General features: G+C 47.0%; 1 protein-coding gene across 1 annotated transcript; it reads left to right on the top strand.

Annotated features, from left to right (window-relative positions):
• Window positions 1-817: 817 nt before the first annotated feature.
• LOC119928609 (solute carrier family 2, facilitated glucose transporter member 5-like) lies at window positions 818-27,553 on the top strand. Its single transcript, XM_038747013.1, has 12 exons — window positions 818-865; window positions 7,440-7,538; window positions 8,724-8,884; window positions 15,987-16,111; window positions 17,714-17,866; window positions 21,053-21,178; window positions 22,217-22,404; window positions 22,629-22,739; window positions 24,810-24,911; window positions 25,291-25,366; window positions 26,253-26,380; window positions 27,374-27,553. The coding sequence occupies exons 1-12, from the start codon at window positions 818-820 to the stop codon at window positions 27,551-27,553; spliced, it is 1,497 nt and encodes a 498-aa protein (XP_038602941.1).
• Window positions 27,554-27,996: the final 443 nt, after the last annotated feature.

Genomic DNA, 27,996 nt, shown 5'->3' with positions numbered 1-27,996 from the left:
TAGTAATAATAATAATAATAGTTCTGGTATTTGTAAGCACTTACTATGTGCCAGGCACTGTACTAAGCGCTGGCGTGGATACAAGCAAATTGGGTTAGACACATTCCCTGTTCCACATGGGGCTCACAGTCTCAATCCCTATTTTACAGATGAGGTAACTGAGGCACAGAGAAGTGAAGTAATTTGCCCAAGGCCACACAGCAGACAAGTGGTGGAGTCAGGATTAGAACCCAGGACCTTCTGACTCTCAGGCCCATGCTCTATCCACTACACCATGCACCCAGCCCAGTCCCTGGGAAAAACAGGGTTTCACAAATGCAAGAATTATCTCTCCTACAGCTCTTGATGTGAAATCAGTTTTGGAAAAGGAAAGGAAACAAAATCCAAGAGGGAAGAGACATAATGAAGGGGCCCCTGGCAACAAGCCCATTTTGAACCACCTTGCCCCACTTGGCTTCCTTTCCTCCCCTTCCCACAGGCCAGGAGTGACACTGAGTGGTGATCCTGTGGCCTCTTGTCCACATCATCCCCTGCCACAGGGACCACCTCCAATCTCAGGCCTGGGATCACGGCCCATATAGAGACTCTGGATGGGTCCTACCCATCCAATCTCAGTGCAGACTTTATCTCAAAGGAGTGAAAGGATTTCAAGCCTCTGAGGAGCCCATGAGGGTTCAGAGGTCAGCTGGATTCTGCTGAACTATAAAAATTCACTGATTGCACCTAGCAAGGTTGAAGGGTAAGCAGAATGGCTTTTCTCTCCATCCCGGACGACTGTTGTTTTCCTTAGAGGTTAGTGGGTAATACTTGAGAGAGGATGGAAAACCCAGCAGGAGCAACTCAGCCATCTGCCTCGAAGCCAGGGGTAAGTGTGTCCGTGGGGTAAGGAGAAGTTAAGCAGTCTGGAGCTTGAGGGAGGTGACAAGCCATAGTAGGTGGTGGAAAGTTGGAAAGGTGGAGTGGGATGGGAGGCTCTTCTGGGGTCCAGAACTGGGGGCACCCTGGGGAATATGCCCCTGAAGGATTACTGTCTTTGTAAACCATAACCCTGCTATTTGGCGAAGTCCTTCAAGATAACCTGATAAACTGCTTCAGTCCCTGGGTGCCTCAGCCATTACAAAAATCCTTTAACTTCATTAGTCACCAGCATAGTGAGTAGGGAGTGGAACTAGGGAAGAAGCAGTGTGGGATAACAATAATAATAATACTTATGGTATTTGTTAAGCGCTTACTATGTGCCCGGCACTGTACTAAGTACTGGGGTGTATACAAGCAAATCGAGTTGGACACAGTCCCTGTCCTGCACTGAGTTCACAGTCTATTGTGGTGATCTCCACCCCATCTGGAGCCACCTCCGCTTTTCATCCTCCTCCTCCTCCTCCTCTCTCTCTCTCATGGCCATCTACAGGGCCGTGGACTGTAGTTTATGAAGGGGGGTTGCATGGCTTGTGTGGGCACAGTAGTAGCAGCTCTCTATGCCCAGCCAGGAAGAGATGAGTGTGGCAGGGCAATGGGACTAGGGACAGGGAAGGATCCTGATTTTGATATTTCAAAAACTTTGTGTCTCTCTCTTGGTCTCATTGTCCCACTGTGTTCTTGTTATTATGGAGGAAGCAGGGACACTAATAAAGATTCAGCAAATCTAAACTGTACAAATCTCTTTGTCTCTTTCTGTCTCTGACTCTCTCTCCAGAACACCTAGTTTCTTTTTGAGGAACAGGCAAATCCTTGCTCATCTCCCCCTACATCCCAGTCCATCCACAAACTTAACACTAACCTACTCATTGTACCTCAGTCTCATCTCTCTCCCCCGTTGAACCCTTTCCCACATCCTCCCTTCTGCCTGGAACTTCCGCCTCCTAATTTCCATTGGATCAACGTGCTCCCTATTTTCAAGGCCCACTAAAATCATATCTCCTCTAGGAAGCCTTTCTTGTCCAACCTCTCATTTTCCTACCCTATTTTCCCTTCCACATCACTTAAGCACTTGAGTTCATACTCCCAGGCACTTTGATATTCACCCCCTTCACCCCCGCCCCAGGAACACTTATGCACATATCATTATGCTCTGCTGCTTCCCCCATCTGTAATTCAGTCTGTCTGTCTCTCCGACTAGATTGCAAGCTCCATGTGGGTAGGGATTGTGTCTTCCAAACACACTGTACTTCTCAAGTGCTTAGTGCCATCTTCTGCACATAGTAGGTGCTCAGCAAACATCACTGTTTTATTAATTGATAGTTCTGATTAGCTTTACAAATTAGTGAGGGAGTTCTAAAACTTTCAGCAGGCAGATAGAGAGAGCAGAATAATGTACACAGGGGTTGCCAGGCCAGGACAGCAGGGAAAGGGCAGGAAAGGCTTGCCTCAGCTTAATGGGGCCTCTTGGAGGAGATATGATTTTAGTAGGGCTTGGAAGGTGGGGAGAGTGGTGGTCCATCCAACATGAAGCAGTGCGGTTCAGTGGAAAGAGCATGGGCTTGGGAGTCAGAGGTCATGGGTTCTAATTCTGGTTCCATCACATGTCTACTGTGTGACCTTGGGCAAGTCACTTAACTTCTCTGAGCCTCAGTTACCTCATCTGTAAAATGGGGATTAAGACTGTGAGCCTCATGTGAGACAACCTGATCACCTTGTATCCCCCCGCCCCCAGCACTTAGAACAGGGTTTCACACATAATAAGCGCTTAACAAATGCCAGAATTGTTATTATGAAGGAGGAGGGAGTTCCAGGCCACTGGGAAGAAGAGGGCAAGATCAAGATCCAGTGAGTAGGTTGGTGTTAGAGTAATGAATTATGCAGGCTGAGTTGTAGTAGGAGAGCAGTAAGGTCAGGTTGGATGGGAAGAGGTGATTGAGTGCCCCAAAGTCAGTGGGAAGGAGTTTATTTCATGTGGAGACTGACGATCAACCATTGGAGATTTATAATAAGGGAGATTTGGGCTGAGTATTATTTAAAAAAAATGATCTGGGCAGTCCCTCTTCAGGGACTGAAGAGGGGAGAGACATGAGGCAGGGAGGTCAGTAAGGAGGCTGATGCAGCAGTCAAGGAAGAATATGGAGGGTGCTTGAATCAGGATAGTAGCAGTTTGGATGGAGAGGAAAGGACAGATTCTAGAGATATTATGAAGATAGAACCAACAAGGGTTTGGTGACAGACTGAATTTACAGGATTGAGAGAGATGAATCGAGTTAATGCCATGGTTACAGGCTTGTGAGACAGGGAGATGGTTGTGCTGTCTACAGTAATGGGAATGTCCGGGGGCATACAGGGTTTGGGTGGAATGATAAGGAGTTCTGTTTTGGACATGGTAAGTTTGAGGCGTAGGTGGGACATCCAAATAGAGATACTCTGAAGACAGGAGGACATGTGAGACTGCAGAGAAGGAGAGAGATCAGGGCTGGAGATGTAAATTTGGGAATCATCCCCATAGAACTGGTAGTTGAAGCCTTGGGAGCAAATGAGTTCTCCAAGGGAATGGGTGTTTGCCTCTTTGTTTAAAGTGCTGTTAAGAGTTGTGTCCCATGCTACCATGGGAAGCAGCATGGCCTAGTGAATAGAGTACGGGCCTGGATTCAGAAGGACCTGGGCTCTAATCCCAGGTCTGCCACTTGTCTGCTGTGTGACCTTGGGAAAGTCACTTAACTTTTCTGGGCCTCAGTTAACTCATCTGTAAAATGGGGATTAAGATTGTGATCCCACGTAAGACTGAGACTGTGTTCAACCTGAATTGCTTATAACTTCCCCCAGCATTTAGTACAGTGCCTGGCACATAGTAAGAGCTTAACAAATACCACAATTAGTATTATTACCAGAGAGGGAAATGTTGGCTCCACACACCGATAATAAAACCTTAGAATACCTTGGAAAATGTAGAGCACTTTCGTATCCATTGTCTCATTTTGTCCTCCCTTTTAAAGTGGAGAGAGGCAGGTGCCATCATCCTCATTAGAGGAAACTGAAGTTCAGAGAGTTTAAGTGACTTTGTCTATGGCTATACAACAGTCCAGGGACAGAGCTAGGATGAGAGCTTTCCAAATGTAGGTAGGTTTTTCAGTGGAACGAGGAATAATAATAAAATAGTACTTGTTAAGTGCTTACTATGTACCAAGCACTGTACTAAGCACTAGTGTTATTATCAAGTGCTGTCTAGTTGTTTCCAATTCATAGCAACTCTATGGATGTATTTTCTCCAGAATGCCCTGTCTTCTTTCATAATCCATAACCTTTCTAACAGTTCTTCCATTATCGTTGTTGTGGTCTCCATACATCTAGCTGCTGGTCTGTCCCTTCTGTGTTTTCCCTGGACTTTTCCTAGCATTAGTGCCTTCTCCAGAGAATTAGTTCTCCTGATTATGTATCCAAAATATGCTAATCTAAATTGAGTCATTTGGCCTTCCAAAGACCACTTTGTTTTAATTTGCTCCAGAATCCATTTGTTTGTTTTTTGGGCAGTCCATGGCATTCACAAAAGTCTTTTCCAATATCACATTTCAAAAGAGTCAGTGCTCTTTCTCTCCTGTTTTTTCACTGTCCAGGCTTTGGATCCATACATTGTCACTGGAAACATCATAGAATTGACAATTTGTATTTTTGTGGTAATTCTTACATCAGCACATTTCATGACTTTTTCCAGGTTCTTCATAGCAAGTCTTCTTCACTTGCTTAAATCTTCAGCTTTAAATCTTCAGTGTATTTCTTGACTACTAGTTCCTTTATTATTGATTATCAATCCCAGGAGAGAAAAATTGTCATCTATTTCAATCTTCTCTCCATCCACTACAAATGTGTAGATAGAAGATAATCAGGTTGGACACAGTCCCTGTCCCTCATGGGGCTCACAGTCCAATCAATCAATTGTATTTCCAAACAATCCAATCAATCAATTGAATTTATTGAGTACTGTGTGCAGACCACTTTACTAAGCACTTTTAAAGTATACTGCAGTGCAGTTTATTGACATGTTTCCTGCACAGAGGAGTTTATAATCTACAGTCTAAGCCCATTTTACAGATGAAGCAATTCAGGAACAGAGAAGTGAACAGAGAAGTTAATTGGCATGCCCAAGGTCATATAGCAGTCAAGCAGAGGAGCCGGGATTAGAATTCCAGACCAGGCTGGAAATTCTGAGGTCTCGATAGAGACCTGGAATGACCAAGGCTGGGTGTTCAGCTCAGGCAGCTGTGGGCACCTTTGCCTCCATTAACGGTAGATGCCTGTAATCTGAGGATCTGGATTCTAATCCCGGCTATGCCAGTTGCATGCTGAGTGACCTTGGCCAAGACGCGCTACATGTTCAGCCTGATTAACTTGTATTTATCCCAGTGCTTAGAACAGCATTTGACGCATATTAAGTGCTTAACAAATATAATAATACTAATAGGCTTTGGGAGTCCCCCTGGGAGCTGGAGTTGCTCCCTGTCTGATGCTGAAGTGCAATAAAATGCCTAAATGGAACACGTGTTGACATTAGAATGGGAACAAATTTCAACCACAAACACCTCTGCTTTGAGAGACATGAAATACACCTGGCCAACTGGAGTTCATGGAAACAGGAGATCCTGGGGGAAGTTTGGAAAATTGAAATGCTACAGGAGTGGTGGTTGTTGTGAGCAGAATGGCTCTTGGTATATGGATGCACACTTGAACTACTGCCCTTGGTGAGTAAGACTACATTTCAGGCCCCTCTCTGAACATGGCTAATCCCCGATGCATCACTGAAGGGAGAGCTTGGCTGGGCACTGGTGTTTCATGAGTTTGACAGGAGGTAAAGGTGTTTAGAGTGTCAGGAATCCACCTAAAGCCTATCCACCACTACAGCAGGGACAAGGTAAATTAAAAAAACATTAAATTATTACATTTGCTAAGCACTTAATATGTGCCAAGCACTGTACTAAGTACTGGGGAAGATTCAAGATAATTAAGTCCCACATAGGGCTCACAGTCTAAATAGGAGAGGAAAAACAGGCATTGAATCCTCATTTTGCAGATGAGGGAACTGAGACACTGAGAAGTTAAGCGACTTGCCCAAGGTCACAGGAGGTAGGTGGCAGAACTGGGGTTAGAACCCAGGTCTCCTGACTCATAACCTCATGCTCTTTCCACTAGGTCATGTTGCCTCCCTTAACAAAAACTTGAGAAACAGCGTGGCATGGTAGATAGGGCACCGGCCTGGGAATCATAAGGAATTGCGTTTTAATCCTGGCTACACCACTTATCTGCTGGGTAACCTTGGGCAAATCACTTCACTTTTCTGTACCTCAGTTACCGCAACTGTAAAATGGGGATTAAGACTTTGAGCCCCATGAGAGACATGGACTGTGCCCAAACTGATTAGCTTATATCTACCCCAGTGCTTAGTACAGTACATGGCACATAGAAAACACTTATATTCCATTTAAAAAAGAGAGAGAAAAAAATAGTTTAGCGAGAGCAGCTTCTCCCCCTTCCGGGGCCCTGCTTGACTTCACTGGCCCAGCTCGTGGCCCACTCTGATGGCACATTGTGCTGTTCAGTCCACAGCCAACAACTAGCCCATTTTGGCATGCAATTGGGCAGGCTGGGAGGTTCATTCATTCATTCAATCATATTTATTGAGTGCTTACTGTGTGCAGAGCACTGTACTAAGCACTTGGGAAGTACAAGTTGGCAACATATAGAGATGGTCCCTACCCAACAACGGGTTCACAGTCTAGACGGGTGAGACAGACAAGAAAACAAAATATATTAACGAAATAAAATAAATAGAATAAATATGTACAAGTAAAATAAATAAATAAATAGAGTAATAAATGTGTACAAACATTTATACATATATAGGTGCTGTGGGGAGGGGAAGGAGGTAAGGTGGGGGATGGGGAGGGGGTGGAGGGGGAGAGGAAGGATGGGGCTTAGTCTGGGAAGGCCTCCTGGAGGAGGTGAGCTCTCAGTAGGGCTTTGAAGAGTGGAAGAGAGCTATCTTGGCGGATGTGTGGAGGGAGGGCATTCCAGGCCAGGGGGAGGACGTGGGCCGGGGGTCGACGACGGGACAGGCGAGAATGAGGCACAGTGAGGAGGTCAAGGAGCGGAGGGTGTGGGCTGGGCTGTAGAAGGAAAGAAGGGAGGTGAGGTAGGAGGGGGTGAGGTGATGGAGGTGTGGGTGTGTTGGATTCTGTGCACCCTCCCTTCCTTCCCTTTCCCAAACTCGCTGGTTGCATTTCCTGAAGGCACTGGGGCTCCTTTAACCTACATGAGAAGTGGTGAAACATTGAATGATTACTTGGTGGTGTCAATGAAAATGGCCTCAGGAGGAAGAGCTCTGTGGGGCTGGGCAGCAGCCACTCCATTGGTGCCCACCCTGGATGGGTTCTGCCTTGGGGCAGGAGAGTCTCTGAAGGGCGGTGAAGGTTCTTCACTTCCCCCTGCCCCCAGATCCCTGCATCCAACTGGTGGTCTTTCCACAGAAGCTGACCATCGTGCTTGCCCTGGTGACGCTGTTGGCCGCATTTGGATCGTCATTCCAGTATGGATATAATGTGGGTGTCATCAACGCTGCAGCACAGGTAAGGTCCATTGTCCATGAACTGATTCTCCAGCCTAAGACCTAAGACCAGCAGTGTAGTATAGTGGGTAGGACACGGGCCTGGGACTCAGAAAGACGTGGGTTCTAATGCTGGCTCCGCTGCTTGTCTGCAGTGTGACCTGGGACAAGTCACTTCATTGGGCCTCAGTTACCTCATCTGTAAAATGAGGATGAAGACTGTGAGTCCCATGTGGGACATGGACTGTATCCAACTTGATTAGCTTGTATCTACCCCAGCACTCAGTTCAGTGCCTGGCACGTAGTAAGCACTTAAGAAATACCATTCAAAAAAAGACCATAAGCATTGCCATTATTGGAGCAGACCAAAAGTCCATCCAGCCCAGTATCCGTCATTCAGCAGCAGGATTCAGTGGTACCTTTGTACCCTCTAACTTTGCCCTCTACAACACTCCCATTCCAACTGATAGCCCAAGATGGACTCCTTGCTTATAAATTTATCAAAACCTTTTTCAATTGGCTGATAATTTTTCCTGCATCACTTTTAGACTGTAAGCTCATTATGGGCAGGGAACATGCCTACCAACTCTGTTATATTGTATTTTCCCAAGTGCTTGGTACAGTGTACTGTCCCCAGTGGGAGTTCAGCAAATACCATTACTAACATTGTGGCTTTCTCTCATTCATTCATTCAATCATATTTATTGAGCACTTACTGTGTGCAGAGCACTGTACTAAGTGCTTGGGAAGTACAAGTTGGCAACATATAGAGCCTTTGCTCCTCTCTAGTACTTACAAGTTCACTTTAGATTCCGTCACCCTTGGGAGTGAAACTGTTCCCACCACCTTTCTTCCTTTTTTTATGGTATTTGTTAAAGTGTTTACTGTATGCCAGGCACTGCATTAAGTGCTGGGGTAGATACAAGATGGGCTGGATACAGTCCTTGTCCCACATGGGACTCATAGTCTTAATCCTTATTTTACAGATGAGGGAACTGAGTCACAGAGAAGTGATGTGACTTACCCAAGGTTAAACAGTAGACAAGGAGTGGAGCTGGGATTGGAACCCAGGTCCTCTGATTCCCAGGCCCGTGCTCTCTCTGCTAGGCCACGCTACTTCTTGGCACATCTTTCCACGAAGGAACATGGTCTAACAGCTGCAGATGTTTTTTCTTCCTGGGCCAAGTTGGGTGTTTCTGTCTTCCAGTTCATGCAAGAATTTTACAACCAAACCTACCATGAGAGAACAGGACAGTATATGGATGAGAGCTCCTTCACCTTACTCTGGTCTCTCAGTGTGTCCATGTTTCCCCTGGGAGGCTTCCTGGGCTCCCTAATGGTTGGCCCGATGGTGAACAAATGTGGCAGGTAAGTGAAACAATGCCACGGTCTGTGAGAAACCAATATTCAAGTCCTGAGAAGATGCCAAGATAAGATGATTAATATTAATAATAATAATAATAAGCACTTTGTGCCAAGCACTGTGCTAAGTGCTGGCATTGATGCAGGACAATTGGCTCAGACACAGTCCCTGTCCCACCTGGACCTCACAGTCCGAGTGAAAATGGATATTTTATCCCCTATTTTCAAGGTAAGAAAATTGAGGAACAGAGAAATTTAGTGAATTACCCAAGGGGTCAGAGCAGGCAAGTGGTGGTATTGGGACTAGAATTCAGGTCTGCTGACTCTCGGTCCTGTGTTTTTTCCACTCAAGCTCCCAAACCCAGCATTGTCAAAATAGTATTGCTATAACCCCCCTAATCCGGTTCTCTGGTGGCATTAAGTTCCAACCCCTGTCACAGAGGAGGACTTTGAATCTCCAAGGTGATTACTGCCAGGGGTAAAGGACTACCCAGCCTCTCTGGAAAGGGAATTCAATCAGTTTCCTGCCTCTGATCCCTGCTCTAGCTGTTCCTCCAACCGGGTCTGCTATTAATTGAGGAGAAGGCACAGAGTAGGAAAGGAACAAAGGGTGTGGGTCCCAGTGCCTGGACTAACTGGAGCTGGTGGTCCTTTCCTTCCTCTCTCCCACTCATGGCTTCAACCAAGCAGTTCTTCTTGCTGTGTCTCTTTACTCTCCTGCCTCCAATCCCTTTTTTGCACTCTTCTCTTGGTCTGGAATTTTTGTTGGGCCACAGCTCTCAGCCTCAAATTCTTCCTGTCCTCCCTCCTCCCCCAAGAGGCCTTAATTAATTCACAGCATTCCAAGCTCTTCCAACCCAACAACTACACTTAGCCCAAATATATTTTATTCTTAACCTCAGTACTTGTATGCCTATCACAATCAGTTGTACATACAATTATTTATTCAGCTACTGCATGTCATTTAACCTTGGTTTTACTGACGTAATTCTCTTGGTTCTCCTCTTTCCTTCTCAGTCTCTTCTGCAGGATCTTCCTGGGCTTCTCACTCCCTAAAAATGGGTGTCCCTCAAGGCTCTGTTCTTGGTCCTTTTCTCTTCAAGCTCTACATTCATTCCCTTGGGAAGCTTATCCTCTCCCATGGCTTCAACTATCATCTCTATACAGATGATTCTCTAATCTACAATGAGAGCACTGACCTCTCTCCTCTAAGAGTTCACATTTCTTCTTACTTCTGGGAGGTTTCTACATGGTTTTCCCATTGGTATCTCAAGCTCAAAATGTCCAAAATTTGGCTCCTCATCTTTCTTCACAAATCCTCTCCTCTGCCTTGCCCATCACAGTTGACACCACCATCCTCCTCCTAGTCTCTCAAGTCTAAAACCTTGGCATTATCAATCAGTTGATTTATCAACTGTATTTGTTGAGTGCTTACTGAGTGCAGAGCACTGTACTAAGCACCTGCGAGAGTGCAGTAGAATATAGTTGGTAGACTCCTTCCCTGTCCATAAGGAGATTACAGTCCAGAGGGGGAGGCAGTTATTAAAATAAATTACAGATATGTACCTAAGCACTGAGGCTGAGGGTGAGGGAAATATCCAGTGTTTAATGGGTACAGATCCAAATGCATAGGTGATGCAGAAGGGAGAAAGAGTACCATAACTGGCACATAGTAAATGCTTAACAAATAACATTAAAAAAACTATATGAGGGCTTAATGAAGGAAGAGTTAATCAGAGGAGATGTGATTTTTAAGCAATTTTTGAAGGTGGGGAGGGTGATGGACTGTCATATATGAAGAGGAAGAGAGTACCAGGCCAAAGAGAGGACATGAATAAGAAGTTTGCAGTGAGATAAACAAGACTGAGGTACAGTGAGTAAGTTGACATTAGATAAGTGAAGTGTGTGGGCTAGGTTGTAGTAGAAAATCAGTGAGATAAGGTAGGAGAGGGCAAGGTGATTGAAGCTCATGGAAAGCAGTGTCTGTTTGATGCGGAGGTTCTTTAGGAGTGAGGAAACATGGACTGAATTTTTTTAGAAAAGTTAACTGGGCAGCAGAGTGAAATATGAGCCGGACTGGGGAGAGTCAGTAGGGAGGCTTATGCAGTATATAATATGTGCTTGGATCAGCGTAGTAGCAATTTGCATGGAGAGACAAGGGTGAATTTTAGAAATATTGTGAATGTTGAACTGAATTTGGTGGGTGGCAGACTGAATATACACGTTAAATGAAATAATTGAATTGAGGATAATGCCAAGATTACGGTCTCGGGAGACATGAAGGATAGCGGTGTTGCCTATAGTGATGGGAAAGTCCATTCTTCACTCTGCTGCCCGGATCATTTTTCTGCAAAAACGTTCAGTCTGTGTTTCCCCACTCCTCAGTGCCCATCCACCAGTGCATCAGACAGAAACTCCTTACCATCAGCTTTAAAGCACGCAATTACCTTGACCCCTCCTACCTCACTTTGTTGCTTTCCTACTACAACCCACCCACAAACTTCCTCCTCTAATGTCAACCTACTCACTTTTTCTCCATTTTTCATCTGTCTCAACACCAGCCTCTTGTTCGGGTCCTGCTTCTTACCTGAAACACCCTCCCTCTTCATAACCAAGGGACAATTACTCTTTCCACCTTCAGAGCCTTATTGAAGGCACATCTCCTCCAAGAGGCCTTCCCTGACTAAACCTCCATTTCCTCTTCTCCCACTCCCTTCTGTGTCAACCTTGCACTTGAATTTTCCCCCTATATTCACCCCTCCCTCAGCCCCACAGCACTTATGTACATATCTGTAATTGATTTATATTAATGTCTATCTCACCCTCTAATAATAATAGTGATGATAGCATTTGTTAAGCACTTACTAGGTGCCGAGCACTGTTCTAAGCACTGGGGTAGATACAGGGTAATCAGGTTGTCCCACGTGGGGCTCACAGTCTCAATCCCCATTTTACAGATGAGGGAACTGAGGCCAGAGAAGTGAAGTGACTTGCCTAAAGTCACACAGTTGACAAGTGGTGGAGCCGGGATTAGAACCCATGACCTCTGATTCCCAAACCTGAGCTCTTTCCACTGAGCCATGCTGCTTCTCATAACAAGAGACTGTAAACTCTAGAATGTAAACTCACTGTGTGCAGGGAATGTGTCTACCAACTCTGTTATATTGTTATACTGTACTCTTCCAAGGCTTAATACAGTGCTCTGCACACAGTAAACGCACAATAAATTGAGCGATGGATTGAAAACATGATAATAATAATAATAATGGCATTTATTAAGTACTTACTATGTGCAAAGCACTGTTCAAAGCACTGGTGAGGTTACAAGGTGATCAGGTTGTCAAACAGGGGGCTCACAGTCTCAATCCCCATTTCCCAGATGAGGTAACTGAGGCACAGAGAAGTTAAGTGACTTGCCCAAAGTCACACAGCTGACAATTGGCGAAGTGGGGATTTGAACCCATAACCTGTGACTCCAAAGCCCGTGCTCTTTCCATTGAGCCATGCTGCTTCTCCATCATTCTGATGTGCAGAAAACATCATTCTGCACACATCTCCCCAGTCCTCAAAATCCTGCAATTGTTACCCATTCCTCCCTACATCAAACAGAAATTCCATGCCATCAACTTTATGGCACTCAATCAGCCCTTCCCTTCTTCCTTATCCCACTTGTTCCCTTTAGTCCTCTTAAACTCACCTTTTCCTTGTGCCTCATTCTCTTCTCTCTTGCTTCCACTCTCTTGCTCATACCCTCCCTTTGGCCTAGAACTCCCTCCCCCTTCAAATCCATCAGACCACAGTTTTCCCCATTTTCAAACCCCTCTTTTAACCTCATCTCCTTTTAACCTCATCTCCTCTCGAAAGCTTTTTCCTATTAATTTCTATTCCTCTTGGTTTATATCCCTCCAATAGGACTGAGTTAACACCCCAATTTGTCTAAGGCCAATAGATTTTGCTTATCCCCAGATGCCACATGACATCATCATCCCTGGGTTCCCTGCTCTACTCCCTCACCCAGCAGGCCGAGTTGGGAGCACTGACCAGTTGGAGTATATGCCTTGGTAGTTGCCCCCATTCATTCATTCCTTCATTCAGTCATATTTATTGAGCTGTTACCGTGTGCAGAGCACTGTACTAAGTGCTTGGGAAGTACAAGTTGGCAGCATATAGAGATGGTCCCTACCCAACAGTGGGCTCACAGTCTAGAAGGGGGAGACAGAGAACAAAACAAAACATATTAACAAAATAAAATAAGTAGAATAAATATGTACAAGTAAAATAAACAAATAAATAGGGTAATAAATATGTACAAACATATATACATACATACAGGTGCTGTGGGAAAGGGAAGGGGGTAAGACGGGGGAATGGAAAGGGGGACGAGGGGGAGGTGAAGGAGGGGGCTCAGTCTGGGAAGGCCTCCTGGAAGAGGTGAGCTCTCAGTAGGGCCTTGAAGGGAGGAAGAGAGCTACCTTGGCGGATGTGGGGAGGGAGGGCATTTCAGGCCAGGGGGATGATGGGGGCCAGGGGTCGACAGCGGGACAGGCAAGAACAAGGCACAGTGAGGAGATTAGTGGCAGAGGAGCAGAGGGTGTGGGCTGGGCTGTAGAAGGAGAGAAGGGAGGTGAGGTAGGAGGGGGCGAGGTGATGGAGAGCCTTGAAGCCGAGGGTGAGGAGTTTCTGCCTGATGCTCAGATTGATTGGTAGCCACTGGAGATTTTTGAGGAGAGGAGTAACATGCCCAGAGCGTTTCTGGACAAAGACAATCCGGGCAGCGGTGTGAAGTATGGATTGAGGTGCAGAGAGACAGGAGGATGAGAGATCGGAGAGGAGGCTGATACAGTAATCCAGACGGGATAGGATGAGAGCTTGAACGAGCAGGGTAGAGGTTTGGATGGAGAGGAAAGGGCGGATCTTGGCAATGTTGTGGAGGTGAGACTGGCAGATTTGGGTGACGGCTTGGATGTGAGGGGTGAACGAGAAAGCGGAGTCGAGGATGACACCAAGTTTGTGGGCTTGTGAGACAGGAAGGATGGTAGTGCCATCAACAGTGATGGGAAAGTCAGGGAGAGGGCAGGGTTTGGGAGGGAAGACGAGGAGTTCAGTCTTGGACATGTTGAGTTTTAGGTGGCGGGCAGACATCCAGATGGAGATGTCCTGAAGGCAGGAGGAGATGCGAGCCTGGAGGGACGGGGATAGAGCAGGGGCAGAGATGTAGATTTGGGTGTCATCAGCGTAGTGATGATAGTTGAAGCCGTGGGAGTGAATGAGGTCACCAAAGGAGTGAGTGTAAATCGAGAACAGAAGGGGACCAAGAACTGAACCTTGAGGAACCCCTACAGGGCATGGGAAGGGGAGAAGGAGCCCGCAAAAGAGACTGAGAATGAACGACCGGAGAGATAAGAGGAGAACCAGGAGAGTACGGAGTCTGTGAAGCCAAGGTTGGATAGCGTGTTGAGGAGAAGGGGGTGGTCCACAGTGGCGAAGGCAGCTGAGAAGTCGAGGAGGATTAGGATAGAGTATGAGCCGTTGGATTTGGCAAGCAGGAGGTCATTGGTGACCTTCGAGAGGGCAATTTCCGTGGAATGTAGGGGACGGAAGCCAGATTGGAGGGGGTCGAGGAGAGAGTTGGTGTTGAGGAATTCGAGGCAATTCTAGGCAATTACCAATTGCTAATCCCTCTATTATTAGCACTTGCCAATTATTGGGACTAATAATTATTGCTAATGGAGTTATTAGCATTTGGTCCCTGGGCATGGTACTTTCTGGGCAGCAGCTGGTGCAGTTCTGCCCAAGCCAGCAACCTTCCAGCCATGCTTTTTGGGAGCAGGGAAGGGAGAGAAGTGGACAGGTGAGGTGTGAATATTGAACCTGAGCTGGGATCTTTCAAGCCAGGTTTTCTGGGGCTGTGGGTCCTGCATGACCGGATCTGTGGTTCCCACATGCTTTCTCCACATGTCCCCAGTAACAGTCCAGGGCTGCAGGGAGGGGAAGAGAGAGAATTCTTCCACTAACAGTGGGGAGCTGTTCTCCATCTGGCACACTCAAGGACAGCTTTTGGCAGGAGCAGATAGGTGGCAGAAGGTCATGCAACATGGCTCAGTGGATAGAACACGGGCCTGGGAGTCAGAAGGACCTGGGTTCTAATCCCAGCTCTGCCACATGACTGCTGTTTTGACGGTGGGCAGGTCACTTCACTTCTCTGTGTCTCAGTTACTTCAATCGTAATCTGGGGATTAAGACTGTGAGCCCCATGAGGGACAGGGATGTGTCCAACCTGATTAACTTGTAACTATCTTAATGCTTAGAACAGTGCTTGGCACATAGTACGTGCTTAAAAAGTACCATGATTATTATTATTAGGCATTACAGTATGGGGTGTTCAGGATTGGTGGACCCTAGTCTGGGGCTCCTGGACTTCTGTTCCATGAACCCTGCATTAATCTAGACCTGCCCTCAACTGTCACTCTAGCATTTCTGAGTTCACCTAGAGATGTATTCACAACCTCCCACAACACTTATATACTCTATTACTTAAGCATTAACTCATACTGATTCCCTTTCCTTCCTCTTGTCCAAAATGTATTTTAATATCTGTCCCTGCAAGGGAGTGTAAATTTCTTGAGGGCAGGGATTATGTCTCTTCCTTCTATTGCATTCTCCCAAGAGCTTACTACAATTACACAGAGTAGGTGCTCAGTAACTACTATTGATGGATAGTCCTGTCATATTTGCACTACTACCATTTGTACTCTCATTCATCCTCTTGCTTCCACTCTTTGAGGGATTGTAAGATCTCTTTGATTATAAGCACTCAGAGGGCAGGAAACTTTTGTTTTGCATGTGTTTTACTCTCCTGAGCACTATGTACAGTGCTTTGCACTCGGTGCTCAATGATTAGTACTGATTGACTGATTGGGGTGGAAATTGGCTATTCCCATTGCCTCTGTATGTTTCTACACCAAACCATACCCTTCTGGGAACCTTTCACACACAGAGGCATTGAGCAACACAACTCCCTCCACTGACAGATGGGGCCAAGTCAAGAAACGAGGGGTCAATCCTTCAGCTTCATCAGGGGCATGACCTGACCCTGTTCTCCTTGCAGAAAGGGGACCCTACTGATCAACAACATCTTCTCCATCATCCCCGCCATCCTGATGGGAACTAGCAAAGTGGCCAAGTCATATGAGATGATCATCCTTTCCCGTATTGTGGTGGGAATTTGTGCAGGTATCCACGTTCAGCTCTACCATCCAGCCAAACCTGTGGGGCAAGCTGGCTGCAGAAGGGCAGGCTGAGTAAGGCTAGGCCAATCCCAGGGGCTCTTGGATCCAGTGAGGATCAGCAGAACAGCGATCCCCGCTACTCTTCTCTCTCTTCAGGCTTGCAGGCAGCAAAATTGTCTGCTCTCCTAGTCACTGCCTTAGTGACAAACCAAGCTGTGGCTCAACCAAATTCTGAAGAGTTGGGCTGGGTCCCCGGGAGCCCTTCCACTCCCTCTATTGTTTACCTATATTGTTGTTGGGCTTCAGCATCTCCAGGTGATTATCCGGGGGTGGAAGGGTGAATAGATCCAGCTCATTCATTCATTCATTCATTCAATAGTATTTATTGAGCGCTTACTGTGTGCAGAGCACTGTACTAAGTGCTTGGGAATTACAAGATGGCAACATATAGAGACGGTCCCTACCCAACAGCAGGCTCACAGTCTAGAAGGGGGAGACGGACAACAAAACAAAACATATTAACAAAATAAAATAAATAGAATAGAAAATATGTACAAGTAAAATAAATAGAGTAATAAATCTGTACAAACATATATACAGGTGCCGTAGGGAGGGGAAGGAGGTAAGGTGGGGGGGGGGATGGGGAGGAGAAGGAAGGGGAGAGGAAGGAGAGGGCTCAGTCTGGGAAGGCCTGCTGGAGGAGGTGAACTCTCAGTAGGGCTTTGAAGGGAGGAAGAGAGCTAGCTTGGCAGATGTACAGAAGGGAGGGCATTCCAGGCCAGGGGGAGGATGTGGGCTGGGGGTCGACGGCGGGACAGGCGAGAACATGGCACAGTGAGGAGGTTAGCGACAGAGGAGCGGAGGGTGTGGGCTGGGCTGTAGAAGGAGAGAAGGGAGGTGAGGTGGGAGAGGGTGAGGTGATGGACAGCCTTGAAGCCTAGGGTGAGGAGCTTTTGCCTGATAATAGCTCTGGGTGTAGAAAGGGTCACCTGGCTCACTGACGAGTCCCACATCCGACTAACAGCCACGTCCTTGGACATCCACTCAGTGGATTTTTCCTCCAGCCACGTTAGCTCCAAGAGGAAAGAGAGGGGATGTGTGTGTGTGTGTGTGTGTGTGTGTGTGTGTGTGTGTGTGTTGAGGTTGAGGGGGAGGTTAATATGTGCACTGTATGTTGTATGTTTATCATGTTATATTTATCACATATTGATCATATAATATGTGGTGTTGTGTATTTATAAATATATGGGCATAGGCAGTGCTATTATTGGGTTAGTCCAGAGGTCCTGGAGAAGCAGTGCTGTCCAATTATAATATAACAATTGTGGCATTTGTTAATTGCTTAGTTACATTGGGCAAGTCACTTAACTTCTCTCTGCCTCACTTGCCTCGTCTGTAAAATGGGGATTAAGATTGGGAGCCCCTCGTGAAACATGGACTTTGTCCAACCTGACTATCTTGTATCTACCCCAGTGCTTAGTACAGTACCTGGCACATAGTAAGTGCTTAACAAATTCCATAAAAAAGTGATCAAATTCTTCCCACTGCTGACTCTCCCAACAAGATGGATATCTCTTGATCTGATTTTTCATCCCCTGTTCACCAGGTTTGTCCTCCAACGTGGTCCCCATGTACTTAGGAGAACTGTCCCCCAGAAACCTGCGGGGAGCCCTTGGCGTGGTGCCACAGCTTTTCATCACGATCGGCCTAATCATCGCCCAGATCCTAGGCCTCCGGAGCATTCTCTCAAGTGAAGAAGGTGAAATCCAGGGTGGGGCCCAAGTGCAGCGATAAACTCCCATTGGTTCTGGCATGACGCTTTCCCAGTGCTTACAAAGTACAAGATGGGAGGAGAGGTAAGGGAGGGATGGGTAAAAGGAGGGCAACTTCGTTCCCAGAGACAACCAGAGACCAGCTAGGATCCTCTAGACTGTAAGCTCACTCCTCTAGACTTTAAGCTCATTTTGGACAGGGAACGTGTCTACCAACTCTGATGGTAGACTTAATAATAATAATAATAATAATAATAATAATAATAGTATTTGTTAAGCACTTACTATGTGCTAAGCACTGTTCTAAGCACTGAAAATGGTATTTGTTAAGTTCTTACTATGTGCCTAGCATTGTACTAAGCTCTGTGCTAGATACAAGGTAATCAGGTTGTCCCATGTGTCCCACAGGCTTCATCCCCATTTTACAGAAGCGGTAACTGAGGCACAGAGAAGTTAAGTGACTTGCTCAAAGTCACACAGCTGACACATTTTACTCTCCCAAGGGCTTAGTACATTGCTCTGCACTCAGTAAGCACTCAATAAATATGATTGATTGATCCTTCAGGCTCTACTTAGAACACAATCAATCATATTTATTGAGCACATACTTTGTGCAGAGCACAGATAAGCATGTGGAGGAGTACAGAGCAATAGAATTGGTAGGTGCAGTACTTGTCCTCGAAGAGCTTACAATTTAGGTAGGGAGACAGACACTAAAATAAATTACAAGTAGGGGGAACCAACTGGTTTTAAAGATTTGACCAGAAGTGCAGCTGGGGTAGCAAGAGTGCCAGCAGCCCCAGCTAGTTGTTTGAGGGAAGATGGCTGCCCCCAGGTTTCTTAGGGCAGAGGTACCTGATGGGAAAAGTGAATCATGAGGTTGGGAGGTCAACTAGTCTATTTCCCTGCCTTGGGTAAGGCAGCACATAGTGCCTCCTAACCTGAGGTGATATCTTGGTTGGGAAGTCAGACAATTGTCTTCACTGAGCATTTGCTGCATGCAGAACACTGTATCAAGCGCTTGAGAGAGTACAGTGTAATAGTACTTCCTTGCCCACAACAAACTGACAGTTTAGAGGGGGAGACAAACATTAATATAAATAAACAAATTACAGATGTATGCGTAAGTGCTATGGGGCTTGGAGGAGAGAATGAATAAAGAGAGCAAGTCAGGGCAATGCAGAAAAGAGTGGAAAAGATAAGACAATATCTTTTCAAAGGGGCTTGGATCATCCCAGCTGGTCCTGAGGGTAACAGTCCCGGCCGCTGACTCCCAGGACTGGAGCTGTGTTGGGCACCATCCCCGGAGCCAATGGGTTGTTCCTGTAGAGCCACTGATCAGATTGGATTAATTCATTCAATCATGTTTATTCATTCATTCATTCATTCAATCGTATTTATTCAGCACTTACTGTGTGCAAAGCACTGTACTAAGCGCTTGGGAAGTACAAGTTGTCGACATATAGAGACGGTCCCTACCCAACAGCGGGCTCACAGTCTAGAAGGGGGAAACAGACAACAAAACACAACATGTGGATAGGTGTCAAGTCATCAGAAATTGGATCACGTGGATGTGTTGGGGCAGGGGATCCCAGGCTCTCATCTCTCCTGCCCTGTTGCCTTGGGTCAGTGGCTCACAGAACAGTGATCCCAGATAGTGATTCTGAGGTGGAGGCAATAGTGTGTGTTGAGAGCCGTGGGGAGGGTCCCAGGGGTAAGGCCCAGGTCTAAGCCTATATGACCACACTTTAAAGGTGGATTTGCCAGTGACTCTAATAATGAACAATAAATGTGGTATTTACCATTGATTGATTTGTTAAGGGCTTATTAAATGCAAAACACTGTATTGAGAGCTGGGGTAGAGAAAAGAGAATGAGGTGGACACAGTCCCTGTCCCACATGGGGCTCACATCTAAAGGGGAGGGAAAGGAGGTATTTAATTTCATTTTACAGATGAGGAAAATGAGGCACAGAGAAGTGAAATGACTTGCCCAGGGTCACAGAACAGGCATGTGGTGGAGCCAGAATTAGAACTCAGGTCCCCTGACTTCCAGGCCCATGCTCTTTCCAGTAGACCATGCTGCCTCTACTGCTCTGGGCCTCAGTTTCCCCATCTTTACAGGGAGCATAACAATCTTCATCCTCTCCCAACCATCCAGGGATATTGTAAAGAGAATCTGTGTGGCCTCGGAGTCAGAAGGAACTGCATTCTAAACCGGGATCCACCACTCATCAGCTGTGTGACCTTGGGCAAATCATTTTACTTATCAATCAATCAATCAATCGTATTTATTGAGCGCTTACTGTGTGCAGAGCACTGTACTAAGCGCTTGGGAAGTACAAGTTGGCGACATATAGAGACAGTCCCTACCCAACAGTGGGCTCACAGTCTAAAAGGGGGAGACAGAGAACAAAACCAAACATACTAACAAAATAAAATAAATAGAATAGATATGTACAAGTAAAATAAATAAATAAATAAATAGAGTAATAAATATGTACAAACATATATACATATATACAGGTGCTGTGGGGAAGGGAAGGAGGTAAGATGGGCGGGATGGAGAGGGGGACGAGGAGGAGAGGAAGGAAGGGGCTCAGTCTGGGAAGGCCTCCTGGAGGAGGCGAGCTCTCAGTAGGGCCTTATCTGTGCTTCCATTACCTCATCTGTAAAATGAAACTGTGAGCTCCATGTGGAACATGGACTGTGTTCAACCTGATTAGCTTGTATCTACCCCATTGTTTAGTTCAGTTCCTGGCACTTAGTAAGCACTTAACAAATTCAATTTAAAAAAAGGGTTGGTAGAGTATACTGCAGGGTTTGGAGCTCCAAGGGAAAAGTGCTGTTTAAGGCCAAGAGCAAGCATCCCATCCAGTTTCTGAGGGGACCTGTCTAAACTGTGAGCTCATTGCGGGCAGGGAATATATCTGTTTATTGTTATATTGTACTCTCCCAAGCGCTTTGTACAGTGCTTTGCTCACAGTAAAGTGCTCGATAAATGCGAATGATTGAATGAATGAATGAAGGCATCATGGGCAATGATGAGATTCACTGCGGGGACTGGATTCCCCAGTGCAGATTCTCCTCCAGGGAAAGGGCAGGGATGTGGGTGTTTGTAAGTGATGTCAGTCTCCCCAGGGAGCTGTCTGGACCGGGTGTACGTTTTCTGCAGGCTGGCCCATTCTGCTCGGCCTGACGGGTGTTCCTGCGGGGCTGCAGCTGCTCTTCCTGCCCTTCTTTCCCGAGAGCCCCAGGTACACCCTGATCCAGAAGGGAGAGGAAGAAAGAGCTCGAAGAGGTACCACAATCCCCTGATAACACAATCCCCCCTTCTTCAAGTATTCTTGAATCCACTGCCAAATTTCAGTGTCCTGTGTTACTTACAGTGCTCTCCTTCACTTCCAGATAATTTTAGAGTTATTTTGGCTTAAGCATTTCCCTTTCCTTTGAAGTATTTTAACTAACTTGACTAGAGTGATTAAAGCCCAATGCAGTTTAGCATCGAGATTGACAGATTTATTTAGCTTAGGGAGTGATAACTCAAGCCTGTTAGCATCAAATGCCTTTTCTTGACCAAGGGCTGTGAAAGATGACACTTGGAAAACTAAATTCTAGATTGACATATGTGAACACCAAACATTGAATTCAAAATCTTTCCTTGCTGGTGCCTACTTGTGTTGTTGGATCATGTAAAAGCCTTGATTACTGTGGTTTGAAATCAATATTTTAAAATACATTTCTATTATTTTGGTAAATATTTTGGATCTTGGACATGAGAAGCAGTGTGGTCTAGTGTATAGAGCATGGCCCTGGGAATCAGAAAGACCTGGGTTCTAATCCCAACTCCACCACTTGTCTGCTGTGTGACCTTGGGCAAATCATGCAACTTCTTTGTGCCTCAGTTACCTCCCTGGAAAAATGAGGATTAAGACTGTGAGCCCCATATGGAACATGGACTGTGTTCAACCTGTTTAGCTTTTATCTACCCTAGTGCTTAGTATAGTGTCTGGTATATGGTAAGCACTTAACTTTGTTTAGCATCCTTTCACATAATACAAGATTTTCATGGAAAGAGTTAGGAGTGCTCCACTGGGGTAGAGCAGTATAGTCACTCTGGGAAGAGAGGGTAGAGGATTGACTAAGCTATTGATTTGGGCAGCCGTAGGGGAGGCATCCAGAGTCTACCATCCCACAGCCATCACCCCCACCCCAGCATTTTTGGGGGCCACAGGCTTGGGAGGTCCTGGGTTGAGGGACTCCTGGTTGGAAGGACCCTGGGCTGCCCCGGCTTGGCCTGGCTTGTGTTCTCAGCCTCTGGCTCTGTTCTCGCCTGCAGATTTAAGGAAACTGAGAGGCTGGGATGATGTGGAGGATGAGATGGAAGAGATGCGCCTGGAAGACCAAGCAGAGAAGGCTGAGGGACGTCTGTCTGTCCTCAACCTCTTCACCTTCCAGCCCCTGCGGTGGCAGCTTATCTCCATTATTGTCCTGATGGCTGGCCAGCAGCTGTCAGGGATCGGAGCAGTGAGTGCATGGGGCCACCTGCCCTCAGACTTAAGTAGTTGTTCCTCAGGGGAAATGCTAGAATCCATCCCAAGAAGAAAGCCAAGATCCCAAATCAGATTTATTTACCCACTTCCCCTTGAGGGGGCGGGAGGCGGAATCTGACACACTTCGGCTTTGACTGGGCAAGACTGTGCCTTGGGCCCGAGTGAGCCCCACTGACTGCTTCTCTAATCTGGTTTTAGATTTTTTACTACTCAGGCAGGGTCTACCAGAATGCGGGGATAAAGGAGGATGATGTTCAGTACGTGACGGCAGGCACCGGAGCAGTCTACGGAGTGATGACCTTCGTGGCTGTACGTACCACCCACCGAGAGCCGGCGAGTTCCACAGGCAGGGATCTGGGAAGAGACAGTCTCAGGAGTGTGTGAGATTCCTCAGAGAGGGGCCAAGTCATGTTACAGAATCCAGAGTTCCTCACTCCTCCTATCCCGCACTCAACTGCGGGCTCCAGGTGTCAGACTTTCGAGGTGGTGGGTGGCAAGATTCCATGGAGGCAGTGGAAGAGGTGGTCCCCACAGCTTTTCACTATAGCATCTGCTAAGAATTTATGATGTGCCAAGCACTGTACAGAGCACTGGGATGGGTATGAGGTATTCAGGTCAGGCACCATCCCTCTCTTTCATTGTGCTCACGGCCTAAGCTGGAGGGAGAACAAGTATTGAATTCCCATTTTGCAGATGAATAAACTGAGGTACAGAGAAGTTAAGTGACTTGTCCAAGGTCACACAACAAGCAAATGATGGAGCTGGGTTTAGAACCCAGGTCCTTTGATTCTTAGGCCCACGTTCTTTCCACTAAATCATGCTGCTTCTCTCTTTTTTTTATGGTATTTGTTAAGTACTTACTATTTGCCAGGTACTGTACTAAGCATTGGGGTAGACACAAGATAATGAGGTTGGACATAGTCCATGTCTCACATGGGGCTCCCAATCTTAATCCTCATTTTGCAGATGAGGTAACTGAGGCACAGAAAAGTTAAGTGATTTGCCCGAGGTCATATAGCAGACAAGTGGCAGAGCCACTTTGAGCTGGACTCCCAGCCTTGCTCATCCCAGGTCTCTGACCTGAGAGTTTCTTGCCCCTTTGCTTCCACGCCCTTACAACAGAAAACTGGCACTTAAGGTGAGCAATTAATTGATTTCTCTGAAGATTTTTACTGTGAGCCCAACAATTCCACCTTTTCATTTCTGGCACTGCAAGGAACCAGACATACAGTGAGCTGGAAAGCCTGTGAAACACACCCCCTCCAGAAGGGATTGGGGCCAGGGGTGGCTGTTGGATCCCTGGGCCCCAAATCTTGAACCTGGGCAAATGTTCAAAGGGTCAAAAAGTAGAGGTCATGGCCCTTGTCCCACCCCTCTGCTGTTTTAACTGGATCTCCCCTGTGGCCAAAGAAAGGCAGAATTACTGAATTCACTCTGCCTGAGACTGAGCCCAGGAGACAGGCTGCAATGGATGGAGCTTCTTGGTGTGTTAAGAGACAAAGTAGTGGGGAGGCCAAGGTATTCAGGGAGCAGAGCTGCAGTGGGACAGCCCCAACAGCCCATAGGGATCTGGGGGGCTCAATGATTACCTGGGTAAGTTTTCCATCAGCTTCGCTGCTACTGTCCAGTTCTTTCTGCAAGACCCAGGTACCCATGTATGTGAAAGCCAATTCTTATCAAAAGAATTACAGAATTTGTTAAGTGTTTATTATGTGCCCAGCACACAATTCAATCAGATCAAAAAGAGTCTCTATCTCACATGGGGCTCACAGTCTAAGGGGGAAAGGGGGAAATGGTTATTTAATCCCCATTTTAGATGAGAAAACAGAGGCACAGAGATTTTAAGTGTCTTGCCCAAGGTCACACAGCAGGCAAGTGATGGAGTTGGGTCTAGAACTCGGGTCTCCTGACTCCCAGGCTTGGGCTGTATCTACTAGGCCTCATTGAAATTCTGGCCTTGGGGAAGGGCTGCTGCCATCATCAGTACTTCTGGAGTTTTATGGGGTTCTCTTGTCCCACTCAACTGCTCTCTCCCCCTCCATTCTGGGGCTGGTTGTGGTGGAGAAAACCACGAAGGTTAGAAAAGCTATGGGCCCCCTGGCCCGGGGCTAGCTGGGTTCGCAGATTCTGGCCCTCTGCTCCCACGGGCCCCGGCTGGCCAGGATTTTTGGAGACACCCTTCCCTCCAGCTGCTCCTTCAGTAAGTCAATTGTATTTATTTAGTGCTTACTGTATGCAGAGCACTGTACTGAGCACTTGGGAGAGTACACTACAACAACATAACAGATACATTCCCTGCCCACAGTGAGCTTACAGTTTACATGGGGAGACAGATATTAATACAAATGAAGATGATAAATAAATCAACTTCTCCGGCAGGTCTTCATTGTGGAGGTCTTGGGGAGGAGGCTGCTGATGCTCGCCGGCTTTGGCATCTGCTGTGTGACCTGCGCTGTGTTGACTGTGGCCCTCGTGCTTCAGGTGGGGAATAAGCCCACTCCTTCCTCTGCCTTCCATGGATGATGGGAGAGTGCAGCCCCTTCCCTCACCACCGGCAGGGCTGGGTCCCAAGGATGGGGAGTAATACCCCTGCCTACCATCACCCATCTACCTCCCCAGAACAGAATTCCTCTGGGAATGGGAAAAGATCCAGAGGAAACTGCGTGGGGCAGTGGGCCCAGCCTCCATCTCCAAACTCTTCCTGTTGAACCCAGCCCCTTAAGTGTAAAGGCTCTCCTAGTGGGTTCTGGCCCTGATGCAACCTGTCGGGTGGACCCTAGGGATGAAAAGGTAAGGGTTCCCACCACTCTGGGATTGGCCCAGGCCAGCCTCCCAGGTCACCCCTACTCTCCCCACACAGGACCAAGTGGCCGGGATGCCGACTCTCAGCATCGTCTGTGTCATCGTGTATGTTGTGGGACATGCAATCGGGCCCAGTGAGTATTTGAGGGCTGCTTACCCTGCCCCCTCCTCCCTCTCACCAGCCTGTGCAGGGAGCCAAACCCCACCAGCTGCTGAAGCAGACCTGGGAGGGATTGAATGGATGATCTCAGGCAGACAGGGCAGGCTAATGTGTCAGAGCCCTAAACTGCAGGGAAGGTGGTCTGAGTTTGGGCAGGCTCCCCACCCCCACCTCTCCCTCTTTCTTCCATCCACCACCTTACACAATGGAAACCTCAAAGGCATGATGGGAAGAGTAATTGGACTGAAAGCTTTAATTTCATTACAGAGGGTGTTCCAGACATACATTTACAGGGTTCCTCAGACAAGGAGAGGACCAATAAGACAGAGTAAGAAAAAAAATCTGAAAGCAACTCTTGCTGCTGTTAACTACTCAGAGTTCTCACCCCAGCTGTCCCACAATGGGGCCAGGGGAGGCAGGCATTCTGGGCAGCTGGGGAAAATGACACCAGTTGGGATTGGTATGGTTTCTCTTTCCTTCTCCTTCCACTCCTGCTCAACTTGGTGCTGGACTGGCCACCCCACCCCCACACCTCTCTGGCCAAAGGGACATTTGTGGTTAATGCTAGCCTTCTTTTGAGTTGGAGGACCAGGGAACAAAATGAATGACCCTCCTGACCACTACAGGATGACTGGTCACGTGCCATTTCTCTGCATTGCTCTAAGGGTTTCTTATATCATAGGAAGATGTTCTCCTTGATTCTGCCTTTGGAAAGAGGACACCCTGCACCCACTGTTAAAACGTTGTGCTTGAGTGGGGCAGAACATTTTCAGAATCGGTATCCACTGAATGTTCCACAGTCGGAAGACTCAAGATCCAATTCCCCGCACTCACTCTCTTCTCCTCTATTCTCCCACAAGGTCCCATCCCTGCGCTGGTAATCACAGAGATGTTCCTGCAGTCCTCCCGTCCAGCTGCGTTCATGGTTGGAGGGGGGGTTCATTGGCTCAGCAACTTCACCGTGGGGCTGGTATTCCCTTATATCCAGGTGAGCTTTGCCTGTCCCCAGGCTCTAGGGAAACTTTTTAGGAGAAAATACACCAACTGAAAGCCTGGAGCCTGATAGTGACATAGAGCAGAGGGGAAGACCCCAGCTGGTGATCAGTCTCTTAGTCCTAAATTGGCCTCCAATCCCAATTTAGCTGGCTCGCTAAATTTCTGTGGGTTGTTTTAGGCAGTTTCAGTCCTGGCTAGCTTGTCACATTCCCTGGCACTGACCTCCAGGAGCTCTTGCTCACCCCATCCCAGTTGGAATGTGCTCAGTACAGACTCAGAGCGAGGAGTATAATCTAGTGGAAAAAACGTGAGCCCAGGAGTCAGAGTGTCTGGGTTCTAATCCTGTCTCTGCCACTTGTCTGCAGTGTGGCCCTGGCAAACCACTTAACTGCTCTGAGATTGTCACCTCATCTGTAAAATCAATCAATCAATCAATCAATCGTATTTATTGAGCGCTTACTGTGTGCAGAGCACTGTATTAAGCGCTTGGGAAGTACAAGTTGGCAACATATAGAGACAGTCCCTACCCAACAGTGGGCTCACAGTCTAAAAGGGGGAGACAGAGAACAAAATCAAACATACTAACAAAATGGGGATTAAGACTGCGAGCCCCATGTGGGACAGGGACTATGTCCAACCTGACTAGCTTGTATCTACCCTAGAACTTAGTATAGGGCCTGCCATATAGTAAGTGCTTAACAAATAAAACTGGGGAAGAAAAAAAGGTCCCACAGCATTCTAAGACTTGTAGTTTGGACACTCCAGGAAGCTGAAGAACTTAAATTCCACACTTTCCTCCACTCCCATTCTCATGGTCACCAAGAGGGAAAGAAAAAGATACATAAGCTTGGGATGAAAGCCCAGTGCCCTGGTTTTCAACAAAACTAGCACAGTCAGCCTATTCAGACTCTCCTGTAGCCCCTCTTGCACAGGATGACAGTAAAGACCTCCTGGATTCCACCATATCCCATTTGTCCTCCTGCAGGGAGCCCTTGGCCCTTACAGCTTTATCATCTTTGGCATGATCAGCCTGCTCACCACCATCTATACCTACTTGATTGTCCCGGAGACCAAGGGCAAAACATTCATGGAGATCAATCAGATTTTCGCCAAGCGGAACCAGGTTGACAGCCAAGATGATAAGGAGGAACTAAAGGACTTCTAACCCTCCCCCTTCCTCCTTGCTGTTGTGACCTGCGAGCAACCCTAAGCTCTTGGGTTCGTGGCCACCCAGGGAGACCAGCCTTCCACTATTCCCTCCCTTTCTCATTTTATTTGCAACCAGCTAACTGTGTATCTGCAGAAATAGGGGTCATCCAGCATGGCTGGCAAGTTGTGTCTTTGGGCTCTCTGGCCAGCCCATGAATTCCTTCTAAGTTTTATTTCTGTGCTCATTAAAGAGCAGCCAACCACTTCTGAAGCAGCATCATGGAAATTTCCTCCTCCTCCTGGTCTTCCTCATGGCTTAACTATCTTGGCAGAGGCTGTGAATGATACCAGTTTTTCGCTGAATGCAACTGCAGTGGAGAACTGGAACAAGCAAAGTTGAGGGGTGGGGGTTTGGGGAGGCCCTCTCAGAGCCTGGTGCCCCTGAGGTCTGGGTGGCTC

The sequence above is a fragment of the Tachyglossus aculeatus genome, chromosome 5 (genome assembly GCF_015852505.1).
Source record: "Tachyglossus aculeatus isolate mTacAcu1 chromosome 5, mTacAcu1.pri, whole genome shotgun sequence".
NCBI classification, from domain to species: domain Eukaryota; kingdom Metazoa; phylum Chordata; class Mammalia; order Monotremata; family Tachyglossidae; genus Tachyglossus; species Tachyglossus aculeatus.
Note: the sequence above shows the minus strand (reverse complement) of the source record. Positions and strands in the feature narration are given on the sequence as shown.